The sequence below is a fragment of the Coffea arabica genome, chromosome 5e, assembly GCF_036785885.1.
Source record: "Coffea arabica cultivar ET-39 chromosome 5e, Coffea Arabica ET-39 HiFi, whole genome shotgun sequence".
Lineage (NCBI taxonomy): Eukaryota > Viridiplantae > Streptophyta > Magnoliopsida > Gentianales > Rubiaceae > Coffea > Coffea arabica.
The window spans coordinates 46,696,802-46,715,104 of NC_092318.1; the positions used below are offsets into that span (position 1 = coordinate 46,696,802).

At 34.5% G+C, this 18,303-nt stretch overlaps 3 protein-coding genes across 3 annotated transcripts; 2 read left to right on the forward strand and 1 right to left on the reverse strand.

Moving 5' to 3' along the window:
• Nucleotides 1-6,411: 6,411 nt before the first annotated feature.
• LOC113743200 (lipoyl synthase, mitochondrial) lies at nucleotides 6,412-9,870 on the forward strand. The gene is made up of 4 exons (XM_027271156.2): nucleotides 6,412-7,041; nucleotides 7,333-7,544; nucleotides 7,795-8,174; nucleotides 9,191-9,870. Exons 1-4 carry the CDS (start codon nucleotides 6,608-6,610, stop codon nucleotides 9,296-9,298), a joined length of 1,134 nt encoding a protein of 377 aa, XP_027126957.1. The 5' UTR covers nucleotides 6,412-6,607; the 3' UTR covers nucleotides 9,299-9,870.
• Nucleotides 9,871-10,072: 202 nt separating this feature from the next.
• Nucleotides 10,073-12,959, reverse strand: LOC113687766 (uncharacterized). Its single transcript, XM_027205299.2, has 2 exons — nucleotides 12,229-12,959; nucleotides 10,073-12,076 (listed from the first exon to the last, which is right to left on the reverse strand). The coding sequence occupies exon 2, from the start codon at nucleotides 12,019-12,021 to the stop codon at nucleotides 10,762-10,764; it is 1,260 nt and encodes a 419-aa protein (XP_027061100.1). The 5' UTR covers nucleotides 12,022-12,076; nucleotides 12,229-12,959; the 3' UTR covers nucleotides 10,073-10,761.
• Nucleotides 12,960-13,766: 807 nt separating this feature from the next.
• LOC113743596 (small ribosomal subunit protein eS30z/eS30y/eS30x) lies at nucleotides 13,767-15,224 on the forward strand. The gene is made up of 3 exons (XM_027271647.2): nucleotides 13,767-13,892; nucleotides 14,028-14,165; nucleotides 14,957-15,224. The coding sequence occupies exons 1-3, from the start codon at nucleotides 13,889-13,891 to the stop codon at nucleotides 15,001-15,003; spliced, it is 189 nt and encodes a 62-aa protein (XP_027127448.1). The 5' UTR covers nucleotides 13,767-13,888; the 3' UTR covers nucleotides 15,004-15,224.
• The last annotated feature ends 3,079 nt before the right edge of the window (nucleotides 15,225-18,303 follow it).

The window sequence follows — 18,303 nt, forward strand, 5'->3', positions numbered from 1 at the left end:
GAACATAACATATTAAGATAATTTTGTTTAGAAAAATTTTGGCCCCCCTCCCAAGGAAAAAATCCTGGCTCCGTATTATAGTCTATAGAATGGACATTTTCAATTATGAAAATAATCAAAATAAAGCTCCAAAACAAGATAAAAGATCATTTCTTGAATGATTGCCTAACAATGTACATAAAAAAAGGAAGTTGTTCGAAAATTTGGCATTGATTCAATTAGAGATGAATTTAGTTCTATGAAAGAACGTAAAACTCAATTTATTTTTAATAAAAGAGGATGAAATTTCAAGGTATATTAACATAACTTTTATCTTTTTTTAATTGAAAATAATTATATTTATATTACATAGTCATATTTTTGTTTTTGCACAGGTAACATATTGGAGCATCTTCTCATAATGTGCAACTTAAGTGGTTTGTGATGTTATAAAATATTTAATCAAATGTTATTTCTTATCTTAATTTTAGTTATGACTATGCTACATATTTATGAAATAGACATACCTTTATAATTAAAATTAAAATTTGATATTTTAAGATGTCATATATTTAAATAAATAAAAATTAGTTTGAACATAACATATTAAGATAATTTTGTTCGAAAAAATTTTGGCCCCCCCAAGGAAAAAATCCTGGCTCCGTCACTGGTCATCGGCATCTCTCCTGGCTTTCCTGTACTTTAAGAAAAATATTCCAATCATGTCAAGGACACAGAGATTGCTTGCTGTTTGATTAAATTTAAATTTAGACCAATGTTAGATATAATTCGTCTTAAAAGTACTTGTTTGACATGAAATTTCATAATTTGCTACGTCTAAATACTCATTGGATTTAAGTTCACTTAAACCCAAAATCTATCTATTTTTTTTTCTTCTTTTTTTTTGTGTATAAATGAGAAATCTCGAAAACAGCTCACTTGTCCTCCATCCTGCCATATCATTAAACAATCTAAAACTATCTTGACCAATGCCCACTAAGCATTCTTAGACAAATTATTATTTAATTATAAATTCTTTGCAAAATATAATGGAACAAGAATAGGTTATCCATATTGGATAATAAATTATAATTTGAATTACATAAATTGACATTTGATAGGTAAATGAAGATCTATTGTTTTGGTCATTTTTTTTTATTATTCGAATCCTAAACCTGACAGCGAGGAACACGGCATTGAGCTATCAACCCTAGCACTTGAAATGAACAAACTGGTTAACATCAACCACTAAAAATACAGAAACATATGGTACAAGACTACTATGTTGAAGTTAATGCTTATTGTTGGGTTTTAAGCGTCAGATTGGAACATGTTGGCTATTGCGTGTAAACATAAGCTTCAAAATTCAATGGAAGGGAAAGCCACTTTTGACAAAGCTAATTAATTTTTTCTCAAACCTTTTCAACGGACAGAAAGAGAAATGTATTAAATAAACAAAGAAAATGAGGTTGAAAGGATAAACGTCTTTATCCCCTGAGAGAGGTCCACTCCTGTCCTTTATCATGGAATCTATCTGATGTATCTTTCCTTGCATAGGATGTGAGATGAGGCTCCATACTTCTTGATTAAGCTAATCCATTTCACCTGATTGACATTTTAGACCCTAAGGTACAATGGGGTTTTCTTTTTCCAAACTTACATTAATTGAGATTACTATTGTTTTCTTGACTAATAAATTCTTTGTAAATTGGATTGTAATTGCATTTGATGGATGAAAATGGGATTCTTAAAAGAATTATTTTCATTAGTTTGTGAAATCCGAAAATTACTTGATTTCGGATTAATAACTTGAAAAGAAATGTCTAGTACAATAATTTATGACAATTTACTGCTGACAGGATCGACCATGAATCTATTCTTTCTGAAAGGGAACAATAATGTGATTTACAGAAATAATCTGTACAATGCTTTGTAATTTTTTTTTTTAATGTTCTTCTCAACTTCGATCTTGGCAAAACAATGTAGAAAAAAGCCAATATCATCGTGCAGTAAAGAACAAATTGGAAAAGGGTCTTTGAAAATAGGGAAAATTTCCAACTGGAAAGGTGAAAATGTGAAGCACAGTTGGTCCAAAAGTGTAACCTCTGCCGTGTTGTTTTTGGGACTTTTCTGAACTTTTTAGTCTTTTTATTGCTACCTTTTGAGATGACCAAATTTTGACAAATATGAGCAATACAACCTTGAAAAGTATCAAGCCATCATTTTAGTTCTTCAAAGAAATCAAACTAAATGATTGAGGCATTGAAAATATGTCGGAGTATCAATTTATCATGACCACGTATTTTACCTAACGAACTAGTCTAGTCATGAGTCTTATATATATATATATATATATGTTACAAAAGTTTATCAAATTTGAAATATGAACCACTAAAATAAATCATGAGTTTCATTAGAACAAAGCCATATTCTAGGTACATACTTTCTAGGGTTTATGCAAGTTATATGCTCTCTATCTTTTACCTCTATATTTTACTCAAATAATTTAATATCTACAAATTGCAATAACTCAAAAGTATTAAACAAGAAAATTTTGAAAAAGAATTCAATTGAGAACTCTAATGAGCACAGTCTAGTTCCAAAAGCATGTGGTTTTTAATTAGAACTAACGACAAATTTTCGAGAATGTTGTTTCCTGCCATTTTTAATGTTTTATAACATATACGAGAAAAGATATTCATTTTTTCCTTGTAATGTAACTGGGAGGGATCGAATTTATCAAAGCAAATAATAGCAGGAAAAAAAGAAAAATTCAAAGGGATTTATAATTATACTACAAACATGGAAACTATAAGGACAAAGTTGGCAAGTGAAAATGAAATAAAGACTTGCCAACATCATCCTTTTTTTATTTTTTGATGGACCAACATCATCCTTTCACAATTGAGTTTGGGTAGTACAATAGCAAAAGCTGGTTATGTCACATTCATTTAGGATAATGGATTGAACCTTTGGATTTGTGAGCAGCCAAGGATTTTTATTCTCTTTTTTTTTTCGAGTTTGTTTTCCAGCCAATAAGCAATCCCAAATTTCAGTCCCTACACCCTAGTACCCATATACGACAACGTTTGATTAGATATGGTGGAGCCCTTCACAGTTTAGATGTTTTACTTTCTGATGCCGAAAGACTCCACAGAAGCGTATTACATCAAACAAACATGCACCCAATTGTTTACCAACACGAAATCATCAAGAGTAAATAATTGCCAGCATTTTTTCTTTTCTCTATTTTGCTGAGGAAAGAAATTTTAACTCACACGTCAAGCTATGGTACTTGGATTAACAAACTGCAGTTTCTTGCACTATACAAAATTGGCTTTGCTGCTCCTGTTCTTGCCAAAAAAAAAAAAAAAACAACAGAAGCAATTTTAACACATATGTGGGAAGATGAGGAGCATTAAAATTCAATAATTACAATATCAAATTGTAACTCCTTGTTCACGGTAATTCACAAAATTTAACTATGAGACTCTCTCTCAAATCCACTCTTAAGACTCGGTTCGACTCGACTTAACTTTTTTTTCAAATCTACTATATTGACTCGACTAAATTGGACTCATCTTTTTAAAATTATACTTTATTAACTCTCTCTTCAAAAGAAATAATAATAAAACACTGGCATCCAATTTATAATTTACCGAACGGACTCAACCCACTCGTAAAAGAAAATTTGCAAAATCAAATACTAATAGGACTAGACACTACCTACACTGTAAGGAAGCTGCATCTACCAACCAAATGAGCTTCGAGTTGGGGCTTTGGACAAATGACAAAGAATTAAAGAAAGGCTACCCTCTAAAAAAAAAAACCAAGGAAAGACGTACAAAATTAACTTAGCATGGGCTATGATTCCATGCAACTTCCATAACTAAAACTTTTTACAGTCATCCAAATAAACACCTAATTAAATTACTAAATTAGCTTGGTTTAATTTCCTTCGTTGGCACTTTCAACATGGGTTTTTTATCCTCATCATTTCTTCTCAGGAAGGCAAGAAATTGTTTCCAAAACAAATGATTAATTTTGTGAAAGACAGGAATATTTTCTTAATAGACTTGATTTCATTTGAACAATGTATGAAGATTTCGTACAATATATCTTTAGGCATATATTTTAGGATGAGTATGTGTCTATCTAAACAAATGATTTTTCGATGGGTTTTTATTCCTCATTAGTATACTAAATTTATACTACTTAATTTATCATGTAAATGTCTACTCATGTTTTTATTGATCCTTGAAATTAGGGTCTGTTTGGTTAGCATGGTTTGTTAAACAAAATTCCAAACATTATTCAATTTGCGTCATAAATATTTCAATCACCTTTTTATTTTATATATATTACATTACAAAAAATTTTCTCATGCTATTCTAAATTATCTTTTATTTTCAAAGAATCTCCTATCCAACAAAACTAACGCCAAATCCCATAAACCATTTTTACCACTAGTCATTAAACACTACGAACCAAACCTATTTATAAGACTTAACACCCGACAATCTGCAAACATGCGAGTGGGCCTCGTACGACATGGAATACAATTATGTCCAACTGCGTAAAAATGTTGCTGCCTTGTGTTAGGATCCAATTTGGTTTTTAACACAACATCAACTTGGATTTAGATTTCTTCGCAATGATAGTTGTAGACTTGTACATTGGGCTTGTCAGAGCTCAATTTAGTTTTAGTTCACTTGAGTCAGAGTTCAAGTTCGTTGGGATCTAGCTTAATCGAATTCAATGGAACCTAATCGAGCTTAGGTGATGTGATACATAGATGAGCTTTCGAACTTCGTATATCATATTCGAGTTTTGATCAAGTAATCTCACGATTAGCTCAGACTGACTTGATTCGACTGCATTCGTACTTTGCATGGTTAAAGTTTGAATTGAATTCAAGTAGCTTATATGTGTTAATTTATAGAGCTGCAATATGTACGTGTGAGGCTAAAAAACTAGTCGAGCTTAATCGAGTCTCTTATGTATTTTTATTTTATCTATTTATTATTATTCAATGTCAATCGTACCTTTTTAAAAATACAAAAATTAATTTCAATTAAATTTGATTGAATTAAGGTTTTTTTTTTTTTGGAACTCAAGTAGGCCAAAATAACTATGGAACCCAAATCTTAAGAGCTTGATAGCTGAACCTCACATATTTTACAAATTCAAGTTTCTGATCATTTTTTATCTTGAAATCACTACGTGATCCATGTGTAGTCATTTTTTATGTACAAACAAATTAGATTCCACTTTGTTTATGTAAAAATGAATATAAATTGGGTCAGATCTCATTTTTTTCAAGAAAAAATGAACATAGTTCATGTCAAATCCTACTTTTTTAAAGACAAAAATGAATATGATTGGATCATTTACTTAAACTCCAAATGGAATCTAATATTTTTGCCTCTAAAAAATAACCACATGTAATTTACATGATGAAATCAAGATAAAAATGGTCGAAAACTTATGTTGAGATCAAATTTTACAAGCCATGTTTGATAAATCAATTCAATACTTAAATTTAATGGATTCAGATCTTAACGTATTGAGACTGTTTGACAACCAAAAATTAAATATCTGAATTAATTAAATGATACTAAATTTTCTAGACAAAATTTGCTCCCAAAATTAAGTGATAAGCTATTCACTTATCACTAAATATGACATACATTTAAATGTATTAGATTTAGTACTTAATAATTCAATAACTTAATGGATTCATACTTCAGATTTCAATTTTCAAATTTCAATTTTATCAAACGCACCTGACTTGATTTTATAAGGGATATAAAATTATCATTTTAAAAATAAAGGACGAAAAAAACCAATTGGTAAAATATGAGAAACATTTTGAATTTTTTTTTCCTGATTAAAAGTAGAGGCACAGGGTAAGTTGAAATGTTTGCGAATTGCTCGTGAGCGATTCTATCAAATATTTGGTTTAAACTCAAATTACTCGTTGTAAGTCTCAAGTTAAGTTCAAACTCTCTTATATGCTACTCGAGTGCTCATCAAGCCTAATTGAGTAATTCTATTATTTATATAATATATTTATTTGAGTTATAAAATGATCATTATGAATTTATGTTTTAACAAAGTTTGAGTTTTTGTTTGAGTACTCAAACTCAATAAAACTCAAGAACTAGATTGAGACTTATCGAAACGAGTTCAAATTTATAAACTCTATACATTATCCCGCGATTCGAATCAAGTCATGAGCTCTCTTACTCGATGGAGTGGGTTCGAATTCAACTCGATTCGATTCAATTAGTTGGCAGTTGGCACCCTTTAACTAAAAGTCAATTCAGCTAAAAACAAATGTGCTTTTGACACGACACAGTTTTGATTGAGTAACAATATGAACGACGTGGTTTCGTCCGGAAAAAATATATTATCGTTGAAATCCTGGTGAAATGACCTTTTCTCCTCCTCAGCATCTGACAGCCATCCATCAACCAACCACCGATCCCTTAACAAAATCCCCACAAAGTTTTTACAAATCTTTGAATCGTCCCAGAAAAAATCGAACCCACATATCCTCAAAATCCCCGAAATCAACACAGGGGAAAGGGGAATACAAGAAGAATTCCAATAGCCAGTAATAACAATGGCAATGAATTCCCGCCTAACAGGCCTCTTCACAAGATCCCTCAAAGCCACAAAATTCTTCTCAACCCTCAATCCATCCTTACCACCTCAGCCATCACCCCAATTTGCTCAGACTCTAGAAGGATTAAGGCAGCGTTTGGTTGAGGAGTCCCCAACCTTAGCAGATTTCATAAAGCTCCAGTCAGAAAATGAGTATTCTGTGGAAGTTGGCACCAAGAAAAAGCCATTGCCAAAGCCTAAATGGATGAAGGAGTCCATCCCTGGCGGAGAAAAGTATACCCATATTAAGAAAAAGTTGAGGGAGTTAAAGCTTCATACTGTTTGTGAAGAGGCTAAATGTCCTAATTTAGGAGAGTGTTGGTCTGGTGGAGAGACTGGGACTGCCACGGCTACCATCATGATTCTTGGTGATACTTGTACTAGGGGATGCAGGTGAGGAATTTAATTTCTGGGTTTTTTTTTTGAACACTTTATGGGTGGGTTTTTGTTATTGGGATATTTTTTTGTGTAAAGTCGGATACTTTGGATGTGAATGATACAATCTAATTAAGGTAGAACATGTTAAAAATGCGATTTTTATTGGAAATAGTCGGAAGAGAAGTTGTTTTTTGCTTGATATTCTGTTGTTGAATGGTCAATAAATGTGGGACTAAGTAAGGTTGAGTGGACAAAAAGGATTCACCTCCAATGGAGTCATTTGCTGAATGTTTTAAATGTTATCAGATTTTGTAATGTGAAGACCTCACGCACTCCACCTCCTCCTGATCCAAATGAACCAACAAATGTGGCTGAAGCAATAGCTTCATGGGGTTTGGATTATGTGGTTATTACTAGTGTTGATCGTGATGATTTACCTGATCAAGGAAGTGGTCACTTTGCTGAAACTGTGCAGAAGTTGAAGGCACTGAAGCCAAATATGCTCATAGAAGCATTAGGTATGAACTCTTGTGCTTCTAAGGTTTAATTAATCATATGAGTATGGAGAAGTAGCTGGAAAATTATATCTGCTGAAATGATTAAATACAGAGGACGCCAATCGTGCCTTATGACTTGGCACAGATAAGCCTCTTACAATAATGATGTGCCAAGTTAGATCATCACCAATAATTGACTCTGAGAAAATGGTTACTACTTTTTTTCAGTTTCTTATTCTGATTTATACGTCTTTCATTACTTAATCTGCAGTTCCTGATTTTCGAGGAGATCCTAGCTGTGTAGAGAAAGTAGCAACATCTGGACTAGACGTCTTTGCTCACAACATAGAAACCGTTGAAGAGCTTCAGAGTGTAGTACGAGATCATCGTGCCAATTTTAAGCAATCCATGGATGTTCTAACGAAGGCCAAGGATTATGCTCCTGCTGGTACACTCACCAAGACTTCAATCATGTTAGGGTGTGGAGAAACACCTGACCAAGTGGTGAAAACAATGGAGAAGGTCAGGGCGGCAGGTGTTGATGTGATGACATTTGGTCAGTACATGAGACCCTCAAAACGCCACATGTCAGTCTCTGAGTACATTACTCCTGAGGCCTTTGAGAAATACCGAGTTCTCGGCATGGAAATGGTTCGTGTCACTACCCCATAGTTATTAATTCCTTCAGTAGAAAAGTTTGCTGGTACTTTGTTTGTTTAAATGCTTAATTTGTTTTTGGTGCTATTGTTATGCATTATGGCACTGACTAGTACAATGTAGACGTCAGAAATTCCTTTTTGCCACTAGTTTCTTGTCTTTGTTGTTTGACTCTTGCTGTTGAAATTTGGGTTTTGATCACTTTTTACCCAAATCTCTCAAATTTTTGAATAATATTCACCTTTTCTGTACATTTAAATTTATATATTTGTGAAATCTTTTTCATTGTCACCATAAGTTGTGCAAAGAAGAAAGTGCTCGAAGACTGCTATTTCACCTAAAGACTTTCTGCATTGCTATGCCTCGATATTGCCTTTGAAAATATGCTTTTGGGCTGCTTGTGTGAATAGCGAAAGTCTGGATTAGACTTGAATTTTCTTTCTGCTTTCTATAGCATACTAGCTTCTGTCTAGTAATCAAGTGCTTGAAAGCTGTGGCTTACCTTTATTACTATCCATCTTGTCCTTTTCAAAAATTGGCCATAAATATTTTATTCTCATCTTGTTCTTACCTGTGTAGTTGGAGCAAACAAAATTTTGCGCATCTTCTGGACCAGTATAACAGTGTTTATCATACTTGCAGGCTCTTTTGCTGCTTTTCTGCATTAGTCGTCTCTTTTGAACCCTATTAGCACTTCTGGTTGAACCCAAGCCATTAAAGTTTGGGGACTTATTGAGTTATCTGTAACAATTGTGACTGTATGTACAGCTACCTTACTGCAAGTGTTTCAGTAAAATATGTGCTTCGTGTTGTAACAGTTGACCTGAGAATGAATTTGTGATGCCTAGGATGACTGTTTTTCATTCCTATGTTAGCATAAGTACACTTCTTCATGCCAGGAATTGGGTGCTCAAAGTATTAGGATAGTGATTTTTAACTTGCAATGGCTTGTTAGCCTATCTATGTCAATCAAGCTGATAATTTTGCCCAAATGTCTCCTTTATAAACAGGGTTTTAGATATGTAGCATCTGGTCCCATGGTTAGGTCCTCCTACAAGGCTGGCGAGTACTATATCAAATCCATGATTGAGTCAGACCGTGCTGCATCATCTTCATAGATTCCATACCTGGAAGCAGCTGAGTTGTGCTGTAAAGCAGGATTCATATTTACGGTACTTTGACTTACTATCAGTTTTGCCATGGAGTATTAGGCAGCATTTTCTGTATTCAAACCGGGAAGATGTTACCGGCAAGGCAGCGACATAACATATGCAATCTTCCAAGCCATCAAGTTCACGTATTTGTGCAATCATACTGTATCTGAAAGAATCTCATGTGTTATCAAATGCAGATATTGTGCGTATTAGATTCCAGTTGCTGCCTCTGTGTGGGTACTCCACGTTTGAGGTTTTGTGGTTTATTTTATGGATGGTCATCCATAATATTTTTTTCCCCGTACAATTATTGATTCCCATCTCTTCAAAGGAGATTCTTGATTAGATTCATTGTGTATCGTAATTGAGAGGCATCTGTTGTATAGAATTGTTCACTGGATGATCTGTGCTGTTTGTTTTGTTTTATTTTCTCTTGTTGCTCGACTGTCCAAATTGCAGGGCTGTAAATGCAGTTGAAAACTTGCCCAGGGTGTGAATTCTTGAATGGCAAAGAAACTGTGCCTTCATTGATCTCATTGAATAGATTTAAGCTGGTCACATATTGACTTCAGATATCCTTGAGATAGATTTACGTCACACCTTACGAGAAAGAAGAAACGACTGTCTATTTCTAACTTCTTCATTATTGCTGCTTTTAGATTTTGTGGACGCCAATGGCTTTATAAACTTTTGCTTCTTTTGAGATGTTAATCAATTGATTCTGTTACACGTTTAATCTTTTCTGTTAGTTCAAGAACACAAATCCGAATGATGAAAGTGAAAGAAATAAACAAGACAAATTAAACACATTTTTACGTGGAAAACCCCTCCATTAAATTTGGAGGGTTAAACCACGGCAGAATATCTGCATTTTCTTCACTGATTTGTTTGGATATAAGGCTCAAACTCTTGAAGATTGCTCTTCAAAAAGGAACAACTTCGCACATACGCCTTCTTCTGCAACTTCTTGCTCGCTTTCTTGGTCTTGAATCTTTCTTTTGATACTCCGTCGAACTGATCAGGTTTGAAATTTAAGAAGCTTAAAGAAATCATATATCAAGGTCGTTTTTTCTCAGCTTTCACAAGATCCAGTATTGCTTCGAACATCTGAGTTGAGCATCGAAGATTGATTGGTTGCAAAGACAGCTGATTGTCTTCCTGGAATTGATGCAACAAACGCTCAAACAATACCGCAGATAAGTATGATATTGGTACACAGGAATATATCCATTGGAGACCTTTTTCGTGCTATCCACAAACACATTGAACATTGCCTTGGGGATGCGTCGACCAATGAAACCACAATGATAGCCCGCCTCACATCCCGCACATTGTCCATCAGAAGTACAATATGCTCCGTCGTCAAAACATTGAAGAAGTTTTCTTAAACGAGTTGCCTTCACCATTTCCACTCTCTTTTCCTTCCATCATTGGCACTGATGAGGTAATCTCTTGATGACAGGTGATTTTAGTTGCCTTTTAATCCTCTTGTCCATTTTCTGTACAGCATCTTGCTTTTTCTCTTGGTTTGTTCCCTCAATCTCCATTATCTCATCTGTTGCTCCAGTGTCATCCACTCCCTTGCCAGCACAAGTCTGCTGGCTGTTCGTTCCCTGTTCCTCTATTTCAGTCTGCTCCACAGAGTTACTAGAGTGTATCTTTTCCTGTACTCGAGCCTGATTTTCCTTAACTCCTCCAATGTTCAGTTTGTACATGTTGAGGTTTTCACTTGCTGGGGTTTGGGAGTTCATAAAACTATTACCATCATTTTCCTTTCTTGTCTGCCTCCAATTTCTACTTGATGCTTCAGCCTTTCCAGCACCTGTTTTTTCCTGTCCTTTTCCTTGGATTGGCTCAGGTGTTTTATTTGGCACCAACTCCCCATCCTTAAACCCCCATACAACTTTATCCTGCCTACCTCTACCTGCATTCTGCCCCTTCCGTGGTGATCCTTTCCCCCAATTTGCTCTGAGCCAAGGTCCATATTGATTATCAGATAAACTTTTCTCCACTGTAATGGGAACCTTACAGTTCCTCTCACTATGCCCTATTATTCCACATCTGTAGCAGAAGTCCGGACATCTTTCATACTTGAAACTTATCCATTTCAATGCTCCTTTCAGCTTAACTGTGGTACCTCTGAGTAAAGGTGATGTTATATCTACTAGGACCAACAGTTTCAGATGTCTTCCTTCTTTCCCTCCCACCTGAGGGACTATAACCTCTTTTACTTCCTGAAAAATGGATCCTATTTTCCACCCAACTTCTTTAGAGATCCAGTGCACTGGTAAGTTCCATGCCTGTACCCATAGGGGGGCCGTCCTAAAGGCTCTTTCGTCCTCCTCCACACCTTCGTACCACTCCTCCATCACTAGAACTCGGCTATCAAATATCCATGGTCCTCCATCTAGAATCCTCTCTCTATCATCTGTTGAGGGGATAATAAATTGGAACATGTTTGGTCCCAGCACCATGACTACCATCCCTCTGGGGTAACCCCATGCCAGGTTAGCAAAGTTTTTCACTCCAACAAAGTTGACTATTTTCTCTCCTACTATCTTCCCCACCAAACTATGCTGACACTCTTTAATACCTTTATCTACATCATCCAGATCCAGAGCAGTCCCTCCTAACTCCTTTTCAGATAATACAAATTTCTGCATAATATCTGCTAGTTCCTCCGCCATGGTGCTCCACAGGAATACTCCAGGATACCACACACGATTATTAACTAGAAGAAAACTAAACCAGAAAACCACACACCCTCAGATGGAACAAAATGCTAACTGGAAGACTTAACTATAGTCAGCAAGCTAATATAGAAAACTGAAACAAAAGTCAAAAAAACCACAGCTACAGACAAGGCTCATTAGGAAACAAAGCTTCCACCATACCTGTCACAAGCGCTGACAAAGACGAGTGGTAAAAGTTGAAGTTCTGGTTCACCAGTGAGCTTCTGGTTCAATCCTCTTAAGGAGCCAAAAGATCCTCTTACTCCAAAGTCATAAATGTGTCTGAAGGTAAGCTGGTTACTGACCACAAGATCCAACACATTAGAGCTTCCTTAATTTTATCTCTAGATTCATGGCATAATGGTTTGTGGCGGGCAGAAGTTTGGAAAATCAAGGTATGAAGTTTTGAAAGTTTTGAAAGTTTGAACTTCCACAATCGGGTAGACAGGCTCGACTCTCGAGAGGAAGAAAGTGGACTCTCGGAAAGAGGGAAAGACTGTTCAAAACATGATCAACTTGGTTAAATTTATACATGCGTGCCTGTTTACTTTTGCATGGTTCAGAAATAAAAGACGAGTGTTCAATGGCAGAATACATGAAATGATGAAAGGGGTGACTCGTGAATGTTTTTTTTTGTCAAACTTCAACTGCATTATATAAGGGTGACTCGTGAATGTTGAATATAAATATTTTGTAAGTTTTAAAAAGAATGGACATTGAATTTTTCTATAAAGCAAAAGTGAAGTGGGGCAAATATATAGTATCAGATCAATATTTCAGGAGGGCAAGAGAAGAACTTCGTACACAAATTATGAAATTTCATAGACCTATTTGCATCCAAAATTTGCCTTCATCTCCATTTCAATGTCCTCAGTTTCGAAAGAAGAAACAAAAATGACCACTTCCACTGCAGGCAAATGCATGTGGATGCAGATGGAACCTCTCAAGTGTCGCATTACTATTAAGGAATAAAGTCTAAGGTATAAATACATGCAGATGTATACCTTACAAATCACAATCAGGTTCTGTATAAACTTATAGAAGATGTTAAAGCTATAAGGAAGTAGTAACTTTTCTTGATCCTTGTGGATGCTTGTTTTTTATATCCAAAAAATAAAACTTTTAATTGAATAATGTCACGTTTAACTTGAAAAAAAAAGGATTTTAAATTCTTAGTTTTGATTGATCAAAGCAGTGATTTCACAAATGAATTTGAAACCATTTTCTCAAAAAAAAAAAAAAAAAATTACTTGTCCAAACAACGTAATTCGCATACAAAAGATTTCAAATAAATGGATTTGAAATGTATGCAGAACAAATCCATGAATCCAAACACAGCTTATGATAAATATGTTTTCACCGGAGTACATGCTGACAAATATAATGTTATGCAAAAGTTTCTAGTATTGGTCTCTAAATACGCATTTTCAACCAATTTTTTTTATCTTTTCGACTCTCTTTTTATTCTACATACATAAAATGAAAATAAACTACAAGAGGGAAAACAATAAAAATAAAATTTGCTCGATAATTGTAATTTGTTCATCCATGTGACGTTTTCAGGAGAAATGGGTACCAAAAAAGCCAGTGAATTTATGCATTTGGGCCTCGAACGTTAAGTTTAACAAAATGAGCCCAAATTATTGCACGAAATTGAAATTGTTAGGCCCAAAACCAGACGGTCCACGTTCCTACTCGTTCCCTTTATTATGTCGAAATCAGAAACCCTAGAATTCGAGAAAGCTGTTCATCCTCCCGGCACGATTCGCTCGTAGCAGACCTCTCGGCAGCAGCACAAGAAGAAGAAGAAGCAGAACTAGCCATGGGTAATCTCCACAACCTTCAAGTTATTGATCGATTCATATGTTAATTGTACTAGGATTCTGTAGTAAGCTAGCTATTGAATCGAATTTTTTAAGGTTTTGGCACTATTAGTTATTGATTTTTTGGAACGACGGCAGGTAAGGTTCACGGTTCATTAGCTCGTGCCGGTAAGGTGAGAGGTCAAACTCCGAAGGTGGCAAAGCAGGATAAGAAGAAGAAGCCCCGTGGCCGCGCCCACAAGCGGATGCAATACAACCGCCGCTTCGTCACCGCCGGTAACTTTATCGTTTCTTGTCTCTTTATTTATTATGCTTCATATCATTTGTACATGGCAATTACTAGGGCAGAAATTAGAAATTAGAGGATGAATTTGTTATTTCTGCTAAGTTTATTGAGAATTTTGTTGCGACTGGCTGAGATAATATGCCTACTAGTAGAATAATGAGCTCCAGCTTCAACAATGCGGGTAAAAAAAAAAAATTCTTATCAATCTAGACTCACTTGTGTAAAAGGTATTTACCTCGGAAATATTAGGCCTTGCTTGGATTGAAGGTTTTCGTCGGAAAATATTATCGTTTTCCGTGATCACATTTCCCTATCACCTTTTTCCCTCACATATATCAAATCGCTACAGTAATTTTTCCATGAAAAATGACGGAAAATGCAATCCAAACACAACCTTAGTTTTCTTACTATAGGGATTTATTTATCATGTTAGTCCTTTTTCATTTCCATTTGATTACTTACTCTATGCTTTATGCTATCAAAAGTTTCTTAATTCAATGATTATATTAGAGAAATATGTTGCAGAATGGCTAAACGTTCTTGTTTCTTACTTCGACGGGTTTGTTTGGATTGCTTCATATTTCCCCAATTTTATTTGCTTACATCATCTTTACAATTTTCAATACACCTTTTTATCTTCCCAATATCTTTTTATCTCACATACATCACATCACAAAAAATGCTACAGTAAAAATATCTCAAATAATTTACAATCGATTTTGTACTAGTATCATACAGAAAATGCACATTAAGTCTTGTTTAAATTTGTGATTGCCTGCAGTTGTTGGCTTTGGAAAGAAGAGGGGGCCAAACTCATCAGAGAAGTAAACATGAGGATTGAGGCAGAGTAGTTTTAGTAGGTCGAATTCTGTTTTCGGCTTCCCGGGTTTTGTTCTTTTGATAATGTTATAATACTGAGTTACGGACTTTAGTCTACTTACTCTCAAAGGCTTCGTTTTTGCTCAATGTCCAATTCTGGGTTTATCATTGTAAAAGCAGGTTTGTTAAAACGTCTTAACATGAGATTGAAGGAAGGTTAACTTGGTTAATATGTGATTGGTTATCATTGTATTGTTGTAGCATAAGTGAATGGGGCGCTTAAATTCGCTTTTGTTCTGCTGCACTTGGATTACCTGCGATGGCTTCCCTTTAAACCCCAATAAAAAGGGGCAGGAAAAAATCCATTTGATAATGGATGAAGGAATGGACAAAGTTCCTAGTAATCAGCCTCTTTTTTTTTTTTCGGTTTAATAATGCTATGTCATCTACAGAACAGGGAGCGAATGCAATGGACATCTGAATTTCATTGTGCGCTTGTAGAGTTGCCAATTGAAATGTGTCTCTAGTTGTCCAAATACTTTTTGTATGTCTAATCAGATAGCCTTTGTTCATGCAATTGCCTTGAATTTATGATCTTTGTGTCAAAGTAGATTTCATGTGGTTATTTTGTGCTTGAACGGCTGAAGCACAAAAATCCTCTGTACGACATTATATTCTTAGGGCTCTTATTTATGATAGATTTTTGTATTTAACTGGACTGTTGCCTGGATGAGTGAGTTCAAACCTCCAAATTACTATTTGGGTGGATATTACGTGATTATCACCTGTATGGTAATTTTGGGTGATTATTATCTACCATGACTTAGTTGAGAACTCTGCCCAAAAAAAAAAAAAGAAAGAAAGGTTCCAACCACTTCTCGCTAACTCAATTTTTTTTTAAAAAAAATTGCAAACATGATATACAGTATTCAAATTTTTTCTTCATTCTTTATGATGTATCACGTACGTCGTGTGCCTCTATTATGCCCAAGTATTAAAGATGTGATGATGGAATTTCTTTCATTAAATTACTTCTTATCGTTAACCCGCAACGCAGATAATTGAGCTTTGTAATTTCCCATCTCAAATTTTAGATTTCTGAAGCGTTCTGAAATTGAAGAGGACGGTAAGTTATTGTGGCATCTCTTTTCTGGTCAAAATAAGTGAGGATTCAACTTTTGTTGGCCTCACGAGAATAATCCTTCTAGTCCATGACTAAAAACGTGAATGGCGAAACAAGGAAATGTGACAGTTTTAGAAATTTGAAATGGAGCCTCGTGGTTACGACGTACGAATACCAAGAAAATGTGAGATTGGAAAGGTCGGTGTAACCCATCATTTTTCAAGTATGTGTTTTTCCTCTCTATATTCTTTTATCATTTGCTCTAACTTCTTCATAAAATAGGAAGAGAATGGGAAAAGAAGAAAAAGAAAAAAAAAATACACATAGTTGCCCAGACTTTTTGTCACTTGGAAATTGGCATAGATAGCCTTTTGAGCTGTTGTGTTGCCTCGTGGTTTTGGTGAGTGGAGTATATTATATACGGTGGGGACTCAGGAGCCGTGAAATTTCCTAAAGAAGAGACAAACACTCTTCAGTCTTCATGGCTGTTGCTTTGACGATTAGCATAATGATACACTTGTGTTGTTAATCACAAGACCGTTGAATCTAACTCCGTAGCCCGCAGATTTAGGAACATGCAGTTTCCTTTTCCCTTCTATTGAAGTCAAGGTATCCTAATGAACAGCTACAAAGTTAACAGCTAATTTCCAAGAAAGAAAAAACAATTGTTTATTTGCATATGATTATTATTTTTTTTATGTGTGCTCTACATTTTATCTTTGAACCATTGAGGTTTTGCCCAACGGTTGAATGTGATAGATGATCAAAATTGCTCAAAATAACTGGCCTTGTTTGAATTATGATTTTTTACAGAAAATTTTTTACGTTTTTTATAAATATATTTTTTAATTATTTTTTTTTATATCACATACATCAATTTATCACAATATATATATTTTTAATAAAAATTCTTAAAAATAGCAATTCAAGCCGGCCCATTATTGAGTTTAATTCTATTGCAGTACCAAACATGGGCTTGATGCTCTAAGAACAGTCGGCAAAATTTGTCTTGTTTGATTTGAGATTTTGAAATTTTTCCACAGACATTTTGGATTATTCCGGCCGTCTTTTAGTAATAACAAGACAAATAGTAAATACTTTTGGCAGTGGAAATTTTATCCTTTTAATATAAAGTATTTACATTTGTGCAAAATGGAGCTATCATCCTGCATTGAATGCAGTCTTTCGTGGTCTCGCTGCAAAGTTCAAAATTGTGGACAAAAGATTTTGGAAGAAAAATAGATAAGTTGGATTTGGTGATACAGTAAAATTAATTAATGCTTGCCAGTAAATCACTAAATTTCCATGACGCAAATTTGTACTATAAATAGTTCACAACTTTAAGCCTGGCACGCAAAGGATTCTCAGCAGAAAATATAATCAGAGCATTTTGGGAATAGTTTTTTGAGAGTACTTTAACAGTTCAAGTTTCAAAAATACAGTAGTAGTTCTACTGTTCTACACTTGTAGACTTGTATCAGCACAACTGTACATTAGTTTCAGAATAAAGTAAGAATTCCTCCACCACATTTATTAACTTTCAAACTAAATAATGTTTAATTTTAGGAGCTGATATTTTGCTTTGATTAGTGTTGTAGCTTATATCAGTTTAGCCAATATTATGTAGTATTGAGTAAGTCTTATATATACTAACAATATGTATATATTATTATTATTAAATTCATGACATATGTATAAAAGTTGAATTTTAAATTTAAATCATACGTAATTGTTATTCTTCCGGTGTTAATAGTGTATACATTATTAAGTGTAGAAAAGATTAATCGTTATGTATTAATATGCAACACTACCATATGAACTTTTTGGAAGTACCATATGAGCATTAGTAAGTTGGAAAAAAGCTTCTTCTTTTTTTGAAGCTATTAAGTTGGGAAAAAAAGATGGTCAGCAAATCTTTACAAAAGATTCAGCCAAAAATGTGAACTTGTATTAGTCATACCATCAAATCTACTCTGCTTTTTCAATTCTAATCACAAAACTCAAAGCCTACTGTGACCATTAATCCTTTCTTGTGCATTTCTTGGAGAAAGTTTACTAAAGAAGAAAGTAAATTAGCTCAATTATACTCACAAATTCACCCATTCTGACCCCGTGTAGTAGTGACAAAAGTATATTTGATCCATGACACCACAATTTAAATGAAGTCTTTTTGAACACAATATTCC

Excerpts from the sequence above, each read along its gene's own strand:
- LOC113743200 (XM_027271156.2), top strand. The coding sequence starts at position 6,608 with ATGGCAATGAATTCCCGCCTAACAGGCCTCTTCACAAGATCCCTCAAA. Across the intron at positions 7,042-7,332 it reads ACTTGTACTAGGGGATGCAG|ATTTTGTAATGTGAAGACCT; the intron begins GTGAGGAATTTA and ends AAATGTTATCAG. Across the intron at positions 8,175-9,190 it reads GAGTTCTCGGCATGGAAATG|GGTTTTAGATATGTAGCATC; the intron begins GTTCGTGTCACT and ends CTTTATAAACAG.
- LOC113687766 (XM_027205299.2), bottom strand. The coding sequence starts at position 12,021 with ATGGCGGAGGAACTAGCAGATATTATGCAGAAATTTGTATTATCTGAA.
- LOC113743596 (XM_027271647.2), top strand. Across the intron at positions 14,166-14,956 it reads CCGCCGCTTCGTCACCGCCG|TTGTTGGCTTTGGAAAGAAG; the intron begins GTAACTTTATCG and ends GATTGCCTGCAG.